We start from the raw sequence: 22,030 nt of genomic DNA, 5'->3' as shown, positions 1-22,030 counted from the left end.
GGACTGTAATTCCTAAAAGGAAGACATTTGGAGGGCATAATAGAGTTGATAATCTCCTTTCAAAATCAAAATACGGTTTTATCAACTGTCCTTTCAAAAATCTTAAAATTACTTAAGATCTCTTATGTAATGGAAACGTGGCAACTTTCTGAAGCCTAAGGAAAAAAAGAAGACAGATGATACTGAAGGGAAAAATAAGTGATCAGGAATTCAGAGAGTATAAAAGCCTCAGCCAGCCTATGGGAATTATTAATTCATGTTTTTATTTACAGAAAGATGTTATGGCATATTCATTTAGAAGAGTAGCTTCAGATAATGGGAAGCTGAACCAATTACAGAGCTGTAAAACACGACCAGCAAGACTAACGGACAGAATAGCTAAGGCAGGCGCTTCTGTACTTAAACTCTTAAGACATTTAAAGAGTATGACTCAAACTTCTCTTCCTCCAACTTGAGAGCCACTTAAAGACATACCTAAAAGAAAATGCCATCATTCCATTATCCCTGAAAGGGTTGTAACTACTCATAGAAAGAGTGCACCACAGCAGGAAGAAACTCCAGTCATGACTCTGCTATACAAGCTATGTGGTGCTTTACAACCAAAGGACATAATTTTGATTTACAAGAGCCTATTTTCCTCTCAAATGTCTTCAGAATTTGATTTTGCTGGGTTCTCTTCTCTCTGATCCCTCCAGAACTACCTGGTTCCTTACATCGAGCTACTATTCCCAGCACTTCACATATTTTCTATTAGTTTCCCTGTAATTTTTATCTTCCTTTCTTCTTCTTGTGCCTTCTTTTCTAATTTAAACTCTCCTTCATCATCACAAGAGAAACCTGCCTTTTTGCCAAGACATCCAACCATGTAAAAATTGGAAAGTGATGAAACGGAAGGGATCCCCAGCTCAAAAAAAACCATTGCAAAGTGCTTGCTGGAAAGAAAAATGTATTCCTTGATAGGTAATATGGATGTCATAGACATTACACTCTGATATTCATCTCTTATAAATTATACTTGTGTCCTCAGCTTCTGCAAATAAAGCATCACATTAAAGCTCATATCTTCCTTCATGAACAGTGAAGGAGATTAAATACATGAGGAGCTGGAAGGAGAACTTCACAAAAATAGGCAATGGTAATAGTTTGAGGGGTTGTTTTTAATGTAAAAAAAAATTAGAAATGCTAAAACTCTGCAAGAGGTGACAGCAAATATCAAAGACATTTTAATTGGTAGACTGAAGGAAAACTATCAAGGCTTGAGAAAGTTTGTGTCGCTGTTGTCGACCTCTTTCAGAAGATGAGCCTTTCTACTAAGGAGGACATGACATTCTTTCCTCTTCTTTCTTCCACACTTTAATGCAATACGTCAATAGCATCTAGTGAAAGCTATTTTTATTGGGAACAGCTTTTAATAACTGGCTGCTATTGATCAAATAATTTTACCAGAAAATTATTCTTACAAAGAAACGCTCCTTAGTTTTGCAGCTGTACAAAACAGGGGCAGCCAGACTCTGTGGGGAGAGTCACTTCCGTCCCCTTCCTTCCAGCAAGATATACAAAGATCAGATCAACATCACAGGATAAGCTGTATTATCCCTGACAATAGAAAACTCAGGCAAATCAAGCATTATCAGGTCCAGCAGGAGCACAGTCCAGGAGACATCAAGCAAAATTTAGATCCACTGGTAGAAGCTAGGGCACTGCAAGACCCAGATTTATGTTACTGCAGCTCCAGAGAACGTTCTCAGATGGGTGCAAAAGCAGTGGAATAAAGGAAAACACACCTCAAAATAGGCCCTCCAGAGATAGCACACTGGAAACATCCTATTTGTGTTGCATGGACCTACCTCAGTTCCGAGGGCTTTATGAGCTACCCAAAAGAGTCTGCCCAGCTGGCAATTGTGCAGCTTGGTGGTGTCGGACCTGAATTTGTACTATACTCAACTTCAGCATTTCAGTGTCCGTAAGTATGCATCTAGCTCTTAGCTACATTGCTCAAATATTTATCCCACGTTCCCTCCTCCTTCCCTGCACAGCACGGCCTCAGCCTTCCTTCTACAGCGCTGCACAGCACTGAACTCAACCAACAGAGAAGGCAGTGATGTCACTGTGAGACCACTCTCAGTCTTTAGGTGATTATGGTGATTGAGAGGTGCCTGATGACCGGAGGAATGCAAATGTCACTCCCATCTCTAAAAGCAGCAGGATCAAGGGAACTTACAAGGCATGTCAGTCTCACCTCAGGCCCTGAGAAAGATGAAGGAGCAGCTGATCTGAGAAACTATTTCCAGTCACATGAAGGACAAGGTGATCAAGAGTGGTGAGCATGGTTTCACCAACAATAAATTGTTTGGCCTACCTGATAAACTTCTATGATGAAATGACTGGCTTGGTAACTAAGGGGAAAGTAGAGAATACTAAGGCCTTTGACACCATCTCTCACAAGAGCCTCATAGATATTGCTGATGAAGGGATACGTCAACAGGTACAAAATCCTGAAGGGATAGTGTAAAGAAAACAGCCAGGCTCTTCTCAGAGGTGCCCAGTGATAGGAGAAGAGGCAACAGGCACAAACTAAAATATGGGAGGTCCTCTCTGGACATCAGGAAACAGTTTCTCACTGTGCTCGTGATTAAGCACTGTCTCAAAGACCTTATTGAGGCTTCATCCTTGGAGATACTAAAAACTGCAGCACTACAACATTGCCTCCCTAGCTCTTTTGAGAAATCCTGTCTTACACAAGATTGCCATCAAACACCAGAAATTTTATGATCACGTGAAGAGCCTGATGCAGAACAAATGCTAGAGCAGACTTGCAGAGATATGAAATCATTCATCTTACCTCTTATGGGAGCTACTCCCAGTGCCGAGCACCTGGGCACCCACCTGAGGGCCAGAACTTGAGGAGACAGTACTCACCTCTGGCACTCTCCCTCCCTTGCCTGTTCTCCCCATCTCTCACCCAAATATATTCCAAAACTTTTGGAAAAAACAGCAGCATGCTGGTCCTGCCTCCACCACCCCAGGTCTAGAGCACGGAGATGGGCAGGCAGCTAGATGCCTTGCTATAATGAGATCTACTTTTCCCATCATTTTCATCCTCCACTGCCCTCAAATACAACTCAAACCCATCCATTACATTCTTCCCAGGTCTGGCTATGCCAGTCATAATCAATCACTGCATAGTCTCTAGTGCTTTACAGACTGATGCATCGGCTCTCACAGACAAAAAAGGCCCACAGCTGAACAAACCTGGGCTATACATTACAAAGACAAGATATTTAAGAGATTTATCTTTGCAAACCTGCTGAAAACTTGAATCTCTTCCTCCCTGACAACTCATGATACCAGAAGACAATAGAAAAATAAGAAAATAAGAACAGCTTCCTGTGGCTGGAAGAGTTTCCAGAGTCTCATCTGTCTCATTCTGAATTTGGGATGGGGCTTCCTTGCAAAATTCTGTAAAGGAAAAACATCTTGGGGCTACTTGAGGTTTCTGGACAAAATCTACAGAGTTCAAGAGGCTTGCTTTCTAACTGAAGCATTCCTTTTGTTCATCTGGATGTGCCTACATTTTTGCACGTGGACAAAAGACAACTTCAAGCAAGAACACACAACACTACGCCATTGAAAACACTGGTAATTCATGACTAAGGCTCTACAGAGAGCAGAGTGAATAAGCGAATCATACATTCAATTTTCTGATTTTCTCAATGCTGCAGCAGCTCACGTATCTAAAACTGAAGATGGTACAAACTGCCTGTTAGGTTCTCCCTGAGTGTGTAAGAAAATGTGTTTGTACACACTAGAGATAATTAAGCTGTTGGGCTGCTTGCTTTCCTAAGTAAGCATCCGAAACAGGAGAACTGAATTTTAGTTATTGCAGCTTTCCACCTTTAAATCTTCCTGCACGTTTTAAGTACAATTAATACACACAGACAAGAAAAGACTTTCTGATATATATTATAATTTTTCAGTGTAATTGGATGACACTGGAGTCTTACAGACAACATTATAGGAGTAAAGCCAACTGTAAAATTGCAGAGAAGACTCCTCTGAAAAAAAAAATTAGGTGAATTGCAATAACTTCTTTCTCCAACACACTGAATATTCAGATTCATTTTCTCAAGTATTTTTCTTAGTTTTCTTGACAACCACACGCACACTGTTTACCAACAAAACTAATTAGCAGCTGGAAACACAACTGTAATTTAGTCTGCAACTTAACTGAAGTTAGAGTAGGTATATTTTTAGCAACAGCTTGAAAATTTAGGCCATTAAATTCATTAACAAGCTTGAGGATACGAATGACTCATCTACTTAAGTGCTTTTATAAAAAACCTAAGCCATGCATTCATCTGCTTATATAGCTGATTTTGCCATTCATCAGTGTCACGCTTATAATTTAAGTAATTTACCACTTGAAATTTTAAAATAAAGCAGTGTACTGCAATGTCCCAACGTTTAAGGGTTCAAGAAATAACTACAAAATTGTGTTCACTATCTAGATATGAGACTCAAAAGTGATAAAAAAAGGACTTGAACCCTGTAAGTGTATAAAATTTTAAACAGAATCATTCCAGTGACTTTTCTACTATTGCCCTGTTGACACTCTGTATGTACTGAGAAAATACATCTGGCATTTCTGCATGTGGGCCATACAGCTGATTAAATGCAGAAAGAGGGTTTCACTCCAGACAAGCCCTCAGCTCATTCTGCAGGCTGAAGGTGCATTAGTGGTTGGCACGTGGAGTTAAACCCCAGCTTATACTGACCTAAGGAAATTATGAACTCCAAGACCCCTCAGGGAGGCACACCAAAGTTTTGCTTCAAAGGTGCACTCCTGAGCTGGGCTAAAACATTAATGGAGACACAATCTCTCAGTACCAGAGGCACGCTCACCATCACCATTTGCTTCTCTGCTGAGGGCTGAGTACCTACTATACACACAGGAACTTCATTTCCCACAACTGCTTTCAAACATTTACCATCACACGTACTATAGTTTCCTCTCTGATTTATCTCCGAAGAAATCTGAAATAAATAATATATCCATTTATTTTACGCTTTTGCTAATTTTGTTTCCTAAACAGCCACAGTAGTTCAAACTATACTTCATGATTTATGAGCTTTTAGACATGAACTTTTCTATATGAGATCACAAAGCTTAATTCCTTTAAATTAGTTAAAAAAACCCCAAAACTTCTTTACCACAGCAGCAGAAAACTAAACACAAAAGCTAAAAGTGAAGGATACAGAGAGCAGGGGTGGAGGTGTAAGATAGTAAAGATCACTTCTCTTTAAAAACCTAACAAATTGGTATAGATTTTATCTTAAAAAATCTCCCTGGGGAAAAGTCCTCTCATTCAGAGAGCATACAACAAACGAAGAGGAAAATTATTTTTCACTGAGCTGGTAATTTTGAGGTTATTTACTTGTATTAGAGAACTCCAATCAGTTTTTCTAAAATGTAATGTCAGCCTCCCTTTCTAACAGCATTATCATCTTCTGCATCTGATCTCCCAGATACCCTTCCATTTGTAGAAATTTTTTTCTTTTTTAAATAGAAACGTAACATTCAACGTAACAAACATATTAGTGAGGCGTATCTGACTTTTTTCCTCCACTATCAAATAAAATACCATATTGAAAATAGCACCACACATTTATATTCCTCAGACCACACCTATCTACCAATAACTTTCAGCATCTTTCAACCCCTCTGTGGGTTTACAAATGTGTAGAACTTCTCTGCATCTTCACCTTCTACAGACACACCAATGCTGCAAAACCCTGATGTAACTCTCATACACACATTTTTGAATCCGACATTTCCATATGGTTTAAAGTTATATGGCATAACATGCCACAGATACACCTCATAGCTTTAGAGAAGGACGAAAAAAATACAACCTCTAGTTTTAAAGGGCATTCATTACAGCAGAACGGAGACTTGACTAAATTTAATATTGAGAAAAAGCTTGAAAATCACATTTTTGGCACAGAAAAACCTACAGAGACCTTTCTATTAGTAAAATCTTCCTAGGAAGATTATACAGAACAAAGCAGAGCAAATGAGGTATAATCCTTCCACAGCAATGGAATTTTGAGTCCTTTGTGAAAAGCAATCTATGAAGCATTACAACTACTCCAATGCATCCAAAAAGGTGAATGTTAGCCAATTCAGACATGGCAAATGAGTAAAATATTTATTTTGCAAATATAATTTCAAACGTTTTGTATAAAAGAGCTGGATGATTCAATCTTAAAGTCAAGATTTCTTGAAATGTTAAGAAAAGAAAACTCAATCAGTAAGGTAGCTTCGAAATAGCATGTAGCATTAACACCTTAAATCTTTTACAAAAAACTATTTTCAAAGCAATTTCTCTACGCATCTATTTCGTCCAAATTCAGAAAACTTCTGAATTTCTCAGTGTATATAGTTTTCAAAATATAATGTGAATGTAAAGCTGTAAGATCCTTCAGCATTTTCATTGAGGGGGCTGTGTCTATAAACCAGGCGTAGAAATACATATTTAACCCCTTAAGTCACCTGAAATGTAGACCTAAAGAGAGAATTCCCTCATGACTTTGACCAAGTCTGTGTGTTCCTTGTACTCCCTTCTGCTCAGGTTAAGAAAAAACCTCCAGAACAAAAGCAGATTTTAAACAGAAGTGAACTATACTCTATAAATAGCCAAAGGCTGAATACTGTCTGGCCCAGCTGGAAGGGACAGCACAGTGACCTCAGGAGTTAGTGGGATCCTTCACACTCTTAACCCTGCTCAATAAGCCTGGCAAACCTTGCTGGAGAGAAAAATGTTAAGCCCCAGATAAACTCTGGTAGCTTTTTTAGAAAGCAGGTGTCTCCCCAGTGGAAAAACATGGGAATATTAAGCTGAAAAAAATCAGAATTGTGTAGTCCCTCCCCACACGAAGCACTCCTTGCTTGACTTAAATGACTTGCCTGCAACAATACTACTCTTGAACACAAGATAACTGATAACTACTGATATGAGGAGACACTGAAGAACAGCAAGTGGTCAGCATAGTAACATTTCCTGGGCCATGAGTAACAAACAGGCCTCGGAGTTCTTCTGGTTCCTGCAGACACGAAAAGTAATTTTACTCTAACAAGATGATCTTAACGTGGCAGAGGCAAAAAAACAACCCTCTGCCCTGTCCTTTCCCCTCTGAGAAAACACAGACAAGCACTGCCTGCAGCTAACAGCTTCCTAAGGGCAGAAGTCATGATGAATCTCCCATTTTGCTCTAATAACCAGAAGAGAAAAAGCAAGTAGTTTCTCTTGCCAGTGAGCTTAAACCTATATTCTGTAATACTTTTAAATTAATTACAGAATAACTTAGCATTTTACAAGAAAATCCAATGATGCTTAACCTCACTAATGAGGAGGCAAAGCTTCCCATCTTCTAGTCACGCTGTTATAGGACTTGCACTGTCATAACCATTCCAATGGTTATTTTCTCTATTGCAAAAGTCTTCAAATAGTCCTTCAAAAGAACGACTGGCTTAGCAAACTGCCATGCTACTCTCACTTGCAAATGAAGCACAACCCATTATATATATATACATATATATATATATATATATATAATTTGTGAGGCCACAGCACAAGAATGCTATGATTTGCATCTTCAGGAAAAGAGAAATCTAGTCTAAAGATAATAAGTGGGGTGATGCTGGCAAATAGATGCAATTTTAATAGTAATATTTTCAGCTCCCAATTCCTCCTATAAACTTAATTTTCAGGTTTCAGTTAAAGCTCCACAGATCAATGAGTAAAGACACACTCAGAATAACTCCCCAGTATTTAGTGAAACTTTATGATAAAGATTGCTACAGGGAAAGAATCACTTAAGAGCTTTGGCAATTATTTCACTTCAATCCAATCTACTTTTCATGAAAAAAGCCACTCAAATGAAACAAGGTGTAGCCTGTAAATATACTTTTCAAGTATAAATATCCTTTACACAGCTTCCTCTTAAAAACAACCTTTTGTACTTCGTAACACAGACAAGGTGGATTTACCTTAGCAGATGCAGACACTCAAAATCATTGAAACAAAATATCTCCCCAAACTACTTTTTCCTCTGGGGAGGGGCGGGGACAGAACAACTGGTACGGAAATACAAATACTTGGAGTGTGACCATTTTACCAGGAATTCGAGAGACAAAGACAAAAATCTGAGAATCAACCTAAGCAGTATATATGAAACAAAAGAACCAACTGTCAGAAGAAATAGTGCTCTTACAGATTAAAAGCACGTGGTTAAGAGTGGATGGGATGGACCCGAGTTGACTAAAGCAACTGTAGCAAACCTTCGAAGGTGGGTCACTAGTCAGATCCTAACCATATCAAAGACTGCAGCTAAAGGACACCTGATACCTGGAACTTTGCCACGTTTGGACAATTTTCAAGAGGGTCTAAAAAAGGCACAACCTTCATACATAAAGAATCTATAAACTGAGACCCAACACTCCAGAATCAAGAGTTACCAAGTCATGCACACCCTTTTATTTATTTATTTTTTCAATACAGCAAAGTTAGTATGGCTTGTTTTGTTTTCGTGTTTTTTTTTTTTTTTTCCCTCCTTTCATATTAAACTTTGTCCCCCCCAGCTTAAATGGCTGAATCTTTTTTACTTAATTCTTTGAAAAGCAATGAAGTGTAAAGCACACAGCAAGTCTGAGAGTATTTTAGCTCTAACAGTTTGTCTGGTAAAGTTATATGCCAGCAAAATGGAGTCATGCAAAAAGGCAGTGTCAGGGCAACTTAATGCTACTGATCCCACCTTTTAAAATTTTTACCAAAAGACCATTCCTGCAAAGACAAACACCAAAACAGCTTACCACTTGCCAATGCCTTCATTCTGCCTAGTCTGCTTTTTAGCTCTTTTAATCTAAGTAAGTCCAAAACCTCGAATTTAATAGGCTTGTAGGTGCTACAGCGCTGTGATTTCTACTTGGTACGACAGCAAAAAGTTTGGGTTGGATAAGTATTTTAAGTATTTACCCCACACGAAAAGAAAACCCCACAAAACCTTTACCAGGCTGTAGTTTAATAATTATGCAGATGCTCTTTGCTACCTCCTCACACCACTACAGTATGTTTTTACAAGATAACTGTATGCACATCAGCAGTTACATTTTATAACCATAAGCGTTTCATTACAATCCTAAATAATTAGGAATATTCTGAAAATATATGCCGATTCTAACATACTAGTGAAACAGTGTAAGTGGGGTGAAAAAGGGGAGAGAGACAGTATAGATACTTCAACATCAAATTTTCTTTATGAGAAAATGTATATACATAAACTCAAAAATATTTCCATGTTAAGAGAAAAAGCAAAGTATCAAATACAAACACATTTCCTGTGTGGTTTTGATTTTATGGTTTATTTAATAATAAGGATCTAACAATGTCTTCTGAGTTTTTTTTTTTCCCTGTTTCCATTTATTCGATCCTCTAGAATCTAGTTCTACACTTTCCTAGCTGACAAATAGTGAGAGGAAGTTGTTGATTCAGTGTAGCACAGGGGGCAGAGTACTTGGGAATAGACACTTAAAAAAATCACCTTTAGAGAAAAAACATTAATTAAAATGGCTTAAAGCTTTTATTATGAATTAGTATTGATTTTCTCATATGGAAATTTTGGGTAACACAAGAACTTTCAAGTAAAAGCATTCCTAAATGAAAACTTACATTTAACGTTTACAGTGGACTCTAATTCAATAACGATATTTAAGCACAAAAGCAAATTATGCCTTGCATGCCCAGAGTCCTCTTCCATTTTAGAGTTTTCATCAAAATCACTTCCAAACAGAAATGACATTAAAATTTTGCAGAACAGCCGGCTCATGTGAAAACAGCAAGATGTGCTGCCAACAGGAGTGCTTGTCTTTAGAAGCTGATCATGGATTTCAGTCTGGAGTGTTTCACCATTGCTTCTGGGAAAAAACCTAACTGAAACTGCAATAATTTTTTAATTGCTTATGTGGACGACATCAAGGAATCCATTTACTTCCAAACTGTTGGAAATGTAAGAAATTCAGTGATTTAAACACGCTCCTAACTTGCTATACTAGGAAAACAGTTGTTATACCAAGAAAAATTTGTGCCACGAGGAAAGAACAAAAATTTCCACTTTGGAAGTTAAATGCAATCAACAGTTATGAAAAAATTTAAGTGGGTGGGACTTTCAGTTCTTAATGCCTCAAAATACCCCTTTGAATAGCCTTTTAAACTCTTCACAAGAGTACTTGAAACACACTGGCCAGTCTAGGTGTTTTACTCCCTATATAAGTTAAGTTTTAAACCCAAGAAAAAAGTAATTGTGGCAACCAATTGAGGCAAAAAAACCCAGTCAGAATTTTGTTCTGTTATGTATAAAAATACTGACCACATTGTGTTATTACCTGAAGCATATTTTCTTCTCCCAGATGTTTAATTTAGAATGTTGAATTAGACAGGAACCAGATTAATCATGAGAGACAAACTTGGGCTGCTCTCTGTGAAGTAAACTTGAATCTTCAAAAGTGTAATAATTTATAAAATCAGAGACATCACATCACCTATATTGAGCTTCCTTTACTTGCTCCACCTTAAGAAAAGCTATTTCCAGGGAAGCATCCTTAAGCTGACAAATATCACTTATCACTGCAAATTCTTCGGGCAAATCAGCCTTTCCCACAACTGGGAGAGGAGGTGGTTGCCTGTCAAGGATCTCTAATATTTTAGAGTTTAGGTTTGTTTTTTCCCCTACTCAATAATTATACATTCTCTTCAAAGGCTTAGTGGGTTTCCTCCTTTGTTAAGGAGACATACAGGATCTCACTAAAATGGAGATGCTCATTAAAATGCAATATTCGAGTAGGAAAACTACATTTATTTACCAAATTACATCATGGAGCTGCTGCTCCTATCAAACATACTTTGATTGATTTGGGATTCATTATCTCATTGTCAGAATCAATAAATGGGCTGTATTTGCTTCCTGTAGTTTTCCAGCAATCTTAACTCTACGCAGAGATCTTAAACCCTGTAATAATCTCCTGTTCTTATAGAGGGAGTTGGAACTGGAGATTTTCAGAATTGCATGGCAAAACTCTAATGCTCCAGAAACGTGAGTAGTTTAGAATAACCACATATCACAGAGATTCAAATTCTGAAGCAATTACTTGGGAGAAGCAATGAGAGCAAGATAAAGTTGAATTTTCTTCAGCAACAGTAAATAATTGTTTATCTTTTTTTTTTGTTCACTACGGGATGCAGGCCAATGTTTTCTTGAACATCCAAGCACTGACCACACACAGAAATTCTGATCCCCTTTCATTTTGCAGTTACCCATCACTGAATGTCCCCTTAAACAAAATCTATTCCAAGAGAAAGACTGAATTCTTAAAATTAACTTCACACAATGTATTTTTTTCTAGGGTGACCTTACACAGAAGTTCTTTACCAGACAGATTACCTGATGATGCTGATGCAACAAGTGATCTAGGAAGCAGGAAAGGATGAGTTTAAACCATCAATATTTCTAAATTTAGATCTTCAGCTTTCCTATATCAAAACAACAGTATACTCACATCACCTAGAGAGGAATTCTGAAAGGCTGCACAGTGTAGTAACACGACAGCTTTACTTGTGAAACAATGCAATGAGTTGCTTGGGTAAGTAAACAGATGAACCATCATTCTTTGTAAGAATGCTTGAATTTCTAGTTATTTTATCAGCCTTATTTGAGATGTGCTGTTGGCTATTAAACCTACTTTCAATAAGCCTTTGGCCACACACCAGTTAGTTCCTTAATATGTTTTGAATAGTTTGCCACTGAAATTGTTTTTGAAAAAAATCCCAGACTGTAACAATGCACGTCTGATAGCCCGGGAAGCACTGAGCTGTAAAAACTGAAGTCCCAAGATTCTCAAAACAGAGTGTTTGAAGACTGGGAGCTGGAATAAAGTTACAGTGACAGTGAATGTACTGGTTCAATTAGGATGAGAGATGTCATCAACAAAACTTTGCACAGGAGTTTGCAGCAGTCTTTTCTGTCACTAAGAAGAAAGAAAACTATAATTTCTGTCTTCTAGAAGAGTGACTGTTGTAAGGAAGTACCATTATATTTGAAAGAAAACACTTGGGAATCAAAATATCACTGTTCCTTTTAAAAGTCTAGTAAACGGGCACAGAAAAGACAGTTGAGGGAGCTCTGAGGCTCTGAGTTCAATTTTCCTTTACTACCAACTAGCAAAGGATGTAGGAGAAATCCTGCATTTCCCCTCCCCTTGTAGCTACAAGTTTTCCCAAAGATTACTTTTTTCAGAAGTGGCCCCAGTCAGAGAAATGACCAAGGTATTCTGTAGATTTCAAGACTGAAGACTAACATTAAACTTAAGTGCTGTGGTTCCAGTGTCAGCAACTACTGGAGAGGTGGAATGAACAATGCTTACCAGAAACCTACAGCCTCTGCAGGCCTCACCTCTGCTAGGAATGAGCTGAGCCAGAACACAGGAGTACCAGATCGTATCTAGACTGTTTTTCTCCTGTTCATCTTCTGTTTTTCAGAGACTGTTCTTACATTACCCTTCCTGTATGGCAACTCTTTAGCAGATACAACACTGACTGACCATGGAAACCTCAATTTAAAGCTTCAAACGTAAAATGTAATTGGGATGACTGGCTCCTTTCTTATCAAGCAGAATTTCCTGCTAGCAGACACCAGGTTAGCATCTGAACCAGCACTTTGTATGTTTTCCAGCATGGCATTCAGGTTCAGTCCTGGATGCAATTTAACAAACTGACAAGGAAACTCTTAAGAGGTCAGAAATAGAAAAGTTACTTAAGAAGCTGTTCAAAGATTTTATCCCAGGAAAAACACTACTATGCCTACATAGCTTCTGAGTGAAGAAGTATTGCCAAGCTTATTTAAAATCTGTCCTGTATATAGAATACAAATTAATCATAAAGGTACTTGCTTTATCTTTTTACACCATACACAGAGAATAGTATTTAGAAATATTCCTCAACAGGATTCTTTTTGCCCTTTGCTTTTGAGAAATGGACGCATTTTCTACACACTGAAACATGACAGTAATACTGTCATGAATTCACAGTGACATGCCACCACCATGATTTGCCCCTTCAAATTATATTCTAAAAACATTCACACCTGCTTGCCTTTCCTCTTCCAAACTTTATCTGGGAGAGAATTTTTCTTCTATCCACTTGAGACAAATGCTCATACCTTTTAGACTGTTTTTTTCTCAAGAACAATCATCAGAAAGACCCACAATAAACTAAAAGGCTGTGCAAGCTTCCCATGTAGCTCCTTCTCCAATAAACCCCTGACACATAGAAATATTGCTACCCCAATCAAAATCTCCTCATAAATCTTTATATATAGCATTCTGTGGCAGTTTTTTCAGTTTTTCTCATACCTACTTTGTGTGCTAGAACAAAGCTCGGAAAAGTTAAAATAATGTAAATAAGTCACTTAAGTCCTACTACTTGTATTATCCTCATTAAGGAAAAACTATTACAGCTTAAATTCTTATGGGTGGGAACAGAGTTCAGTTACAGAGAAGAAAGGAATACAACACACATCTCAGCCATGTTTGCACTTTCAGCACCTTGTGGTATGGGATGATGATTCCAGCAATTCTAAATTAAAATGCTATAATCTTCACCTTATTCTAAATGGTTAGCCTTAAGACCTATTAACAGGTTGTAAATTCAGAACCACTCATTAACATAATTAAAAGAAGCACTTACTTTATTAAGTTCTAGTTCACTAGCAAATTGGTTGATAGACATCATTCAGCAGTCAATGCTGGGACACTAAAATCAATTTTGAAGAAAAGACTGGCAAGCTTAAATTTCTTCCTGAGTAGAGATGCATCTCATGAACTTTGTTGTTATGTATGACCCATACAAAAGTATCCCAAAAATTTAGGATGAAAAAACCAAAACCACGCTTTATTTTACTTAAAGTAACACTGCAGAGGACACGGTCCTACATCTGACACAGGATCAGGACTACTTTAAAATAAGCACAGTTGACTGGACTTCAGTTCTTTCTGAACAGGTTGGTTTTACTAAGATGACTTCCTTAAATCAATCCCAAAACACTGCAGAAATAAGCATGACAATTTCAGACTTATAAGAAAAAGTTACTTCCATACAGAGGTTAACAACAGACTGGACTGTTGAAAAGCACGCTGAATAGTGTCCAAACACAACAAAACATTAATGCTGCTTCTTATATTTGAAAAATTCATACCTGGGTATACTGCCTGTTAAGCTTCTTTCGCTTGATGATGATGACGATGATCCAGGTCTCTGATCTGTTTTCCTTCCTAGAGTTTCTGTTGCACTAGTTTGAGCTTTTTCACCTTCCTCTTCTGGCTTTTTTTTTTCACTGTCACTTTCATCACTGCCTTCTCCTAAGATGTCATCCACCTGCCAAGGAGTAGAGAGTCAGTGTATCTTCTAACAAACTACTCTGTATCAATCTTTCATAATAATTAGGTCGTTCTTTAATAATCATTAAGAATATGCTTCAACTTTCCTTGGCCTTCCCCTTGTAACAACTCTGGCAATATTCTGTTCAAATTGAATATATTCAGTTTATGCTTAGCTTAAGATAAATACAGCTACACTCACATACATGATATAGTAACACAAGAAACTATTATAAAAGGAGTGCTGTCTTTTGAAATTAAAGAGACAGATGTTTTACACTATTGTAACATATTGATGCATATTTTCTATTACATACACTTTATATTCTCATAACATACAGAATCATTTGGGCATATTAAAACCTCTAGTAAGTATTCTTACATTTACAGGTGTTCCTTGATGCATATACAACTTTAAAGAAGTCTATTCCTAAGTAATGCGGTATAAATGAAACAATGGACAAGCCCCATTTTAAAGAGATTGTCTGCTTGTGCTAATTAATTAGGGCAAATCTATCAGCAGGAAAACGTTTTTACTCTAGGAGTTGAGTTTACACATTCAAAATGAATCAAGACTCCAAGAAAATGCTAAAAAAGAAACTGTCACGAGCAACCTCAAATTTGTTATAAAGATGAGTTACAGGCAATGTTGGGTACAGTATTGATGGATATGAGAGAAACCTATAATGATGCCTTATGTTTTCTGAAAGTAGCAATTACATAAGCAGTAATGCAAATGGCATATTAGCAAAAGAAAAGGAGGTGTGAATGAACTTCAATTCTTGTTTTTCAACTAGCAAGTACTTTAAAATACAAGTTTTAATAGAACTGAGAAGCTACTTTAGCAACAGGACAATGATCTCTCTTAAAAGTACAACAGTCTGAAACAATTCTTTACTGGAATTAAGGAAAATTCTACAAAAAGGAACAGGTTTGATAAACAGCTGTAAATTTTGTGCTCCAGTTCTGCACAGAAGATACGCACGTTTCTGCCCCCACACCACAGTCTTTCCAAAAAGACCCTTGCTCCCACTGATCATTTAAATTAAGGGAAAACCAGGAAAAAAAACACAACCAAGTATTTACAAAGAGTTCTTTAGGTCTGTTTCTACTGCCACAAAAATGACTGTTCATTGTTAGCAATGGAAACAATTGAACTAGTATTGCACAGCTAAAAATCAGATCCATTTCAGCATGAAACCCGCATGTCCTGAGCATGTATTTGAGATTGTGTTGAACACATTGCATCTTAGGAGACACCTGAAAAAAACCCTAATATAATCTGCCATCTGAATTTGCCAAAAGGTTTCTACATTTCAATACCTTATATTCCCCCCCACAGCACATAAGGTAATAAAAAATAACTTGGAAATGAAAATCAGATGTACATCCAAGTACACCAGTAATGACAGGTATCTTCATTTAAAAGTGTTACCTCAACATACTCTTTGGAGATACTTTAAAATGCTGCTGTGTTTGGTACCAGGGACCATGACGCTCTCTTAGCAGTTACTAAACATAAAATCCAAAAGACAACCAATTGGTGAGTAAGTGGGTGCTCTGCAAACAAGACTATATAAAATACAAGACTAAAAAAGGCAAACAGGTGTTTTGTGCACGAATTCAAATTTCACTAGCTTTATCTGCACTGCATTTCTTTTAATGCTCTTTCAATTACCTGAGTCTGACTCTCAGTATTCCTGTTCTGGATGATATACCTACATCATAAACGTGACCACTACTGATTTAATACATATCTCAAACTGTAAGTATAAGGAAAAAGTTTATATAAAAATATTATATACATTATATGATATACATCTTGCTTTTCTTGTGGTATATTTTTGAGTGGGAGGTAATTGCCTTTTTCCTCTGTGAAGGGGCATTAACCATGTTTTTTTTAGTTTAGGCAGCGAACAGATTTCTGAGTTATACTGAAAATCAGGCCTTTAGAATGAGAGCAAAACCAAACCTGTAACTTGTGCTTCCTGGCACTTTATGGTCTGGAACTGTTTTAATCTACTTCTCTCAAACCGCATATAGAAATATTAGCAGCTCTTGGTAACGCCCTACCAGCTTTAGGATGAAAAGCAATTATGTGAGAAGAAAAAGCTTCAAGCCTTCGCTCGTTGCTGAGCATAGTTGCTACGCTCAAATTTGAGAAACGGCAATTTAAAAACCACCACGTGCAAGTTACTTAGAGGAGGCCCCACCGCAGTTCCTGGAGGCTGCACTGAGACCCTGCTGGGAAATGAGCAGTGGCAAAACAGCCTCAATAGCTGGAGTTCACCACACTGCTGACAGCACTGACTACAACGCCTGCACACGTTTTAATCGCAGCCCTGGGCATAACAGCGTGCTCCTAAAAGGCAGACACTGCAGGAAAGAAAACCAAACACGCTGCCTGTATTCATTTGACCACTTAACTTCTGCAAATGAAAAGGTATGGTAACCGTGACTACAGCTGTATAATTCACTACATTTGGGTTTTACTATTGCAGTTAATACTTTGACTAGAATGAAATAAAATGTCACTTAAAGGTTACATACCAATATTATTAGTAAAATGCAACACTAATAACGATCCTGTACCCTTGCTCATGATTGAGACCTGATTCTTCAAAGAACGCCACTGAAAAGTTCTGAGAAACTTTGAATTTCCCACCTAGAAACAAATCCCTAGATTTGAGTAGAAAATTCATAACCATTCTTATGAACATTAACAAGTTCTATGGCCAGAACTTTAAACTGCTAAAAGAAACATGAGGGGCAGTCCTTCCTTGGTAATTAGGATGCCTCAAGTGCTGACTTAAGGACTCTGAGCAGGCAGTCCTTCTAATACATTACCACTACTATAGGACAAGGGGGAATGGCTTTAGTCTGAAGCAGGATAGATTTAGATTACATACCAGGAAGATATTCTTTACTGTGAGGGTGGTGAAACACTGAAACTGGTTGCCCAGGGAAGTTGTGGATTTACCATCCCTGGAAGTGTTCGAGGCCAGACCAGATGGGGCTTTGAGCATCCTGGTCTAGTGAGAGGTGTCCTTGCCCATGGCAGGGAGGTTGGAACAAGATGATCTAAGTCCCTTCCAACCCAAATAATTCTATTATTTTATGATTATTAGTACAATGAAAATTGCTGTCTTCAATTAAATTAGTAACACCAACGTTGGAACTAGAAAAAAAAGCCCATTCCTAACTAACAATTTGTGAAATATCAATTAAATTCACATGGACTGACAGTTTCTAATTGTAAGATTCACAACAAGTTTTTAATCCAAAGTCTCTAACGAGGAAATGTCTCAAGGGCGACAACACACGATTTCTCCAGAGCCCTCCTAAGTCAGTGACACTGCTGCAGCCTGGAAGCTATGGCTTTATCTGATTGTAAAGCCATCCATAACTCTAATCTTCCTTTCCTTTACTCTGTTTTCAAAGAAATCCTCCACCAAAAGGTCATTAAATAGTAACAGACCTGTAAATCTACACTGTAATTTTTTTTTTTTAATGGTGAAATCCAAGATAAAGTAAAAATTACCACAATACCTATGGCCAGAATACAGCTGTTCACCATCCAGGAGGATAGACTTGACAAGTATCATTGACAAACAAGGACAGCATGTCAACTCTGCCTTGTCTGTACACCAGCTTATGACGGGGATGGTAAGGAGAGAGAGCCTGAGCCCCACTGGAGACAGCAAGTATGGAGTCCTCTGCTTCTCTGGTTGCAGCATTTCTAAGATAATGACAGCTTAGCAGAAATAAGAGCTCCCTGGCTGCTAAATGCAAGGATTCTTCAATTTAGACTGCTGGAAATATCCATGCCAAAATTCCAGAGAAGGCTCCAACTCCTTAAGTTAAAGGCCAGCGCGTAAGAGGATGATCTACAGCCACTCTTCAAAGAAAGAATGTGTTTTTAGTCTGTTACTAACCATTACTTATGAGAAGTTCTGGCTTTTAGGGGAGACAAAAAGCAAGTAATTTGAAAAGGTTTGTCCTAAGGTTCTTTGCAGGGAAGCAATCCTCTGCTGACAACGCTGCCTCCTCAGCAGCAAACTGCTTTTCAGGTCACTTCCATAGCTATAAACAACTATGGGCTGCACCATGACCTTACCGGACAGAAAAGAACCCCTGTAGTCTGAGATCATGAATGTTTTTGCCAAATATGGAAATAATTTTTAACTTACCTTTAAGGCTAATTTTTTCTTATGTATACGAAAACTTTTCATTTTTTTCCCTCGATGAATTGAAAAGCTTTTCTAGGTATAGTTTTACTACCCAAATGTTTAGGTACAGTTAACTGAGGAGCAAGATACTACCACCCCTGTCTTCAAAACAGCTAGAAGATATTTTAGCATGCTTTTAAGAGGTGATGATGTGGCATAATGCATGCGAACAATTAAAACTTTCCTACAATACACATAGTCTGTATTGAGAGATTTGGGCTGAATTTAAGTTACTTAGGAACAAAACATTTTCTTATACAAAGATGTCACTGGAAGGACAAACTGCCTGAATTAGGTTAAGTTGTCCCTCAGTACATAAAATTTAAGGGAGAATGTGTGATGTAACTTAGTCCAATTTCTTCCGAGTAACCTGAGAAGAACTTGCCTTTCACATTCTGTTCCATCTATTATTTTTCTCTGGCATTAAAACATTTTTCCTCCTTTCAAATTTCTGACGTTTACAGTAACATAATATGCATTTATGCACATTCTTCAACACCCCTTTGCCTCAAACACTTCAAATGCAATTTTCACTGTTCTCTATCACAATTGCCACTGGCTCATCTGGGCAGGTGATAAATCACTAAAATCAGAAGTGTAACAAAAACCTAGTCCTGTTCATAATTTAAAAAAAGTATTTTCCCTCTATTTAAATATCCATACACTGAAAACTATCTTTGTACTACCCTGAATTTGATAAAGGTATGCTTCAAGTTGGGATACCAAACCTGGCAGTGTCGTTATACCTACTCTGACAGACTGGAAAACAACAGCTGTAAACAGTTTAAGAAATATTACCAAACCTTAGGAAAAAAGCCTCTGCGAGATTTATTTCCCATATAATTTATTTAGAGATTGGCTTTTATGTCCTGGATGACCACATTTAAATTAAAATCCATTCTGCTGAAACAAAAGCTGGTCAGAAAAAAAGCTATACATCTATATACTCAATCACGAACTGCACATTCTTCAGTATCTGTTTCCTTGCTGAAAAACCACAGGATTTTTCTAGTAAACATGCTCAATTACTTTCAAGCTTGAAGGAGACGGAAACCATTTGAGTGCTCAGCATTTTCACTATACAGAATATTAATTTTGCTTTTTCTAAAAAGCAAACTCCATTAGTCTGTAAACACCTAGAATCACAGAATAATTTAAGTTGGAGGAGAATTCTGAAGGTCACCTGATCCACTTCCCTGCTTGAAGCCAGACCACTTCTATAAGGTTACTCAAGGCTTTGTCCAGGAGTCGTTTGAGTATCTTCAAATATGAAGATCTAGGACCACTCTCTGGGAAACCAAGGTTTGATTACCCTTGAGATGAAAAGATTTTTTCATTACATACAGTGAAAGTAATCCATGTTGCAATTGGTGCCTGCTGCCTCCTGCCCCACCACTGCGCACCTCTGGGAATGGTCCGTCTCTGTCCTTTCAAACACTCACGCTGTTGTTGACAGATGCTAAACTCTTGTCACCATCATTAAATGAGCTGCCATGAGATTGAAAGAGTGCCTATTTTTATAGAAAACACTAGTCTGAATCTTGGTGGGGTTCTAAGCAAGAGTTTTACTACAGCATGGCTTTTTCTATTAGGACAGACAATCAAACATTAAAACTTTAAACATTTGTTTCGGATCTCTGAAGAGCTGATACTTTAATGATAACGGAAATAAAAACATCAAGACTATGAATTACAAAAAAAAAAAAAGGGGGGAAGTTGCATGCTGGAATTTATCCTTATTTTCACAAATTCAAAGTTTTTAATTTGTTTTTTTTTCTCAGAGAGCCAGCATAGGAACATTGAAATTACATGACAATAACTGAGCAATGAAAGGGAAAATGAATTTAGTTAGATTTAATGAATTTAGTTAGGCTTTTTTCCCCTCCTCTGTGTAACACTACCCACCATCAAGCAGAAATATAAGCAAATATACCTTCAACAAATAAGCGGGTTTAAATTTAACTATAGGGTTTCCTGGGCTTGTGAGACGAACAGAACCAAGAAGGCAGAAGGATTAATACTCTAAACATCCTGCTGCTAGACTGATGCAACATCTCAGCGACAGCAGCAGCTTAGTTACTTTCAACTACTTTTTAAAGCTGGGTTATTACTTAGCTGCACCACACTTCCCTGTTCCACTTCATTTTATGTCTACCCTAACACACAAGTCATAAAAGTACATAACAGCAGGAATAAACTGCTGGAAATAGCCTTCAGATAAGCACCTCTATCTATTAAATGTGTAGCCACAACTCGAGTAGTGGTTACAAGAAACTAGTGCAACAAGAAACTCAAGCAATGGCTTGGAGAAGTTCTGTTAAAAGTACCTGCAAATCTCAGAAAACAAACCCAAAAAAACCGGAAATGGAACAGGAACTCAAGCTGCATGCTCCAGTTCAAGTGCTACACACGACTAAGAGTCCTGATTTCACCTCAGGCAAACCTTCACCTTGAAGAAGGCACTGAGCGAATCCCCAGATAACAGCTTGTTGCACTCAAATTCTGTTACACACTTTTTGTAGAGATAAGCACTATCTAAATATCCAGAGACTCAAATACCCAGAGAGTCTGTTGATGCTTTACAAATAGAATACTAATGTACAGAAACTCAGAGGGAAGGAAGAGGAGGAAGGAGAAAATTTTTATATACCTCTGATGAACTTAATGCAGAAAAATTACCTTTTTTTACAAAGACTAATATAATTGATTTTTCCTAGCCAACAAAGACTGGTAAAGACTGGAAGTATCCATAGCTATTGCCTTTTTGTTTAATACACGTTGACAATTCAGGGATTTCAGCTTGCTGCATGCATGAATCAGTACAGCTCTCACCTTGTAAACCTTTACAGCAATAAGATAAAAATTCATAACAGTCTACAGTAGTACTGATCAACCTTGTCCTAAAACAAGGCAGTATCACACTTTTTGTTCTCAAAGCTATTTTTTATACTTAAAATATATTTTGCTGAAATGCAGCAAGGAACAGTTTTGCCTTAGAATTTTGCAAGACTAAGAACTGCCAGTCTGTCTGGAGGAACATGAACTGCTAAGGGCAGCAGGATATCAGTATGTTAGTATCATGGAATGAGACAATTTCTGAGCTCCTAATTTGGTTTTATATTATTTATGTTATAAAACAGAAACCTGGGTAAGAATCACTTAGGATAGAAATACTTGATCTACTTGAATGGACTCTTAATCTTTACCTCAGAGCAAGTTTTCTTTGGACATAAACCTCACTCTACAATAACTTTTTGATCAAAATACTTTCAAATGCCCTCTTAATAGTATCTACTCTCATGAAGTTCCACTTATA

At 37.5% G+C, this 22,030-nt stretch overlaps 1 protein-coding gene across 1 annotated transcript in view; it reads right to left on the bottom strand.

Annotated features, from left to right (window-relative positions):
* Positions 1–22,030, bottom strand: part of CTDP1 (CTD phosphatase subunit 1) — a 94,754-nt gene that overhangs the window by 17,311 nt on the left and 55,413 nt on the right. Inside the window, exon 12 of the mRNA XM_027886527.1 lies at positions 14,305–14,483. Coding sequence (XP_027742328.1) covers positions 14,305–14,483 — 179 coding nt within the window. The remainder of the gene's footprint in view (positions 1–14,304; positions 14,484–22,030) is intronic.

The sequence above is a fragment of the Empidonax traillii genome, unplaced genomic scaffold (genome assembly GCF_003031625.1).
Source record: "Empidonax traillii isolate 1590-97213 ecotype Southwest subspecies unplaced genomic scaffold, ASM303162v1 scaffold189:size1549363, whole genome shotgun sequence".
Classification (NCBI taxonomy): Eukaryota; Metazoa; Chordata; class Aves; order Passeriformes; family Tyrannidae; genus Empidonax; species Empidonax traillii.
This window is presented reverse-complemented; position numbering and strand designations above follow the sequence as displayed.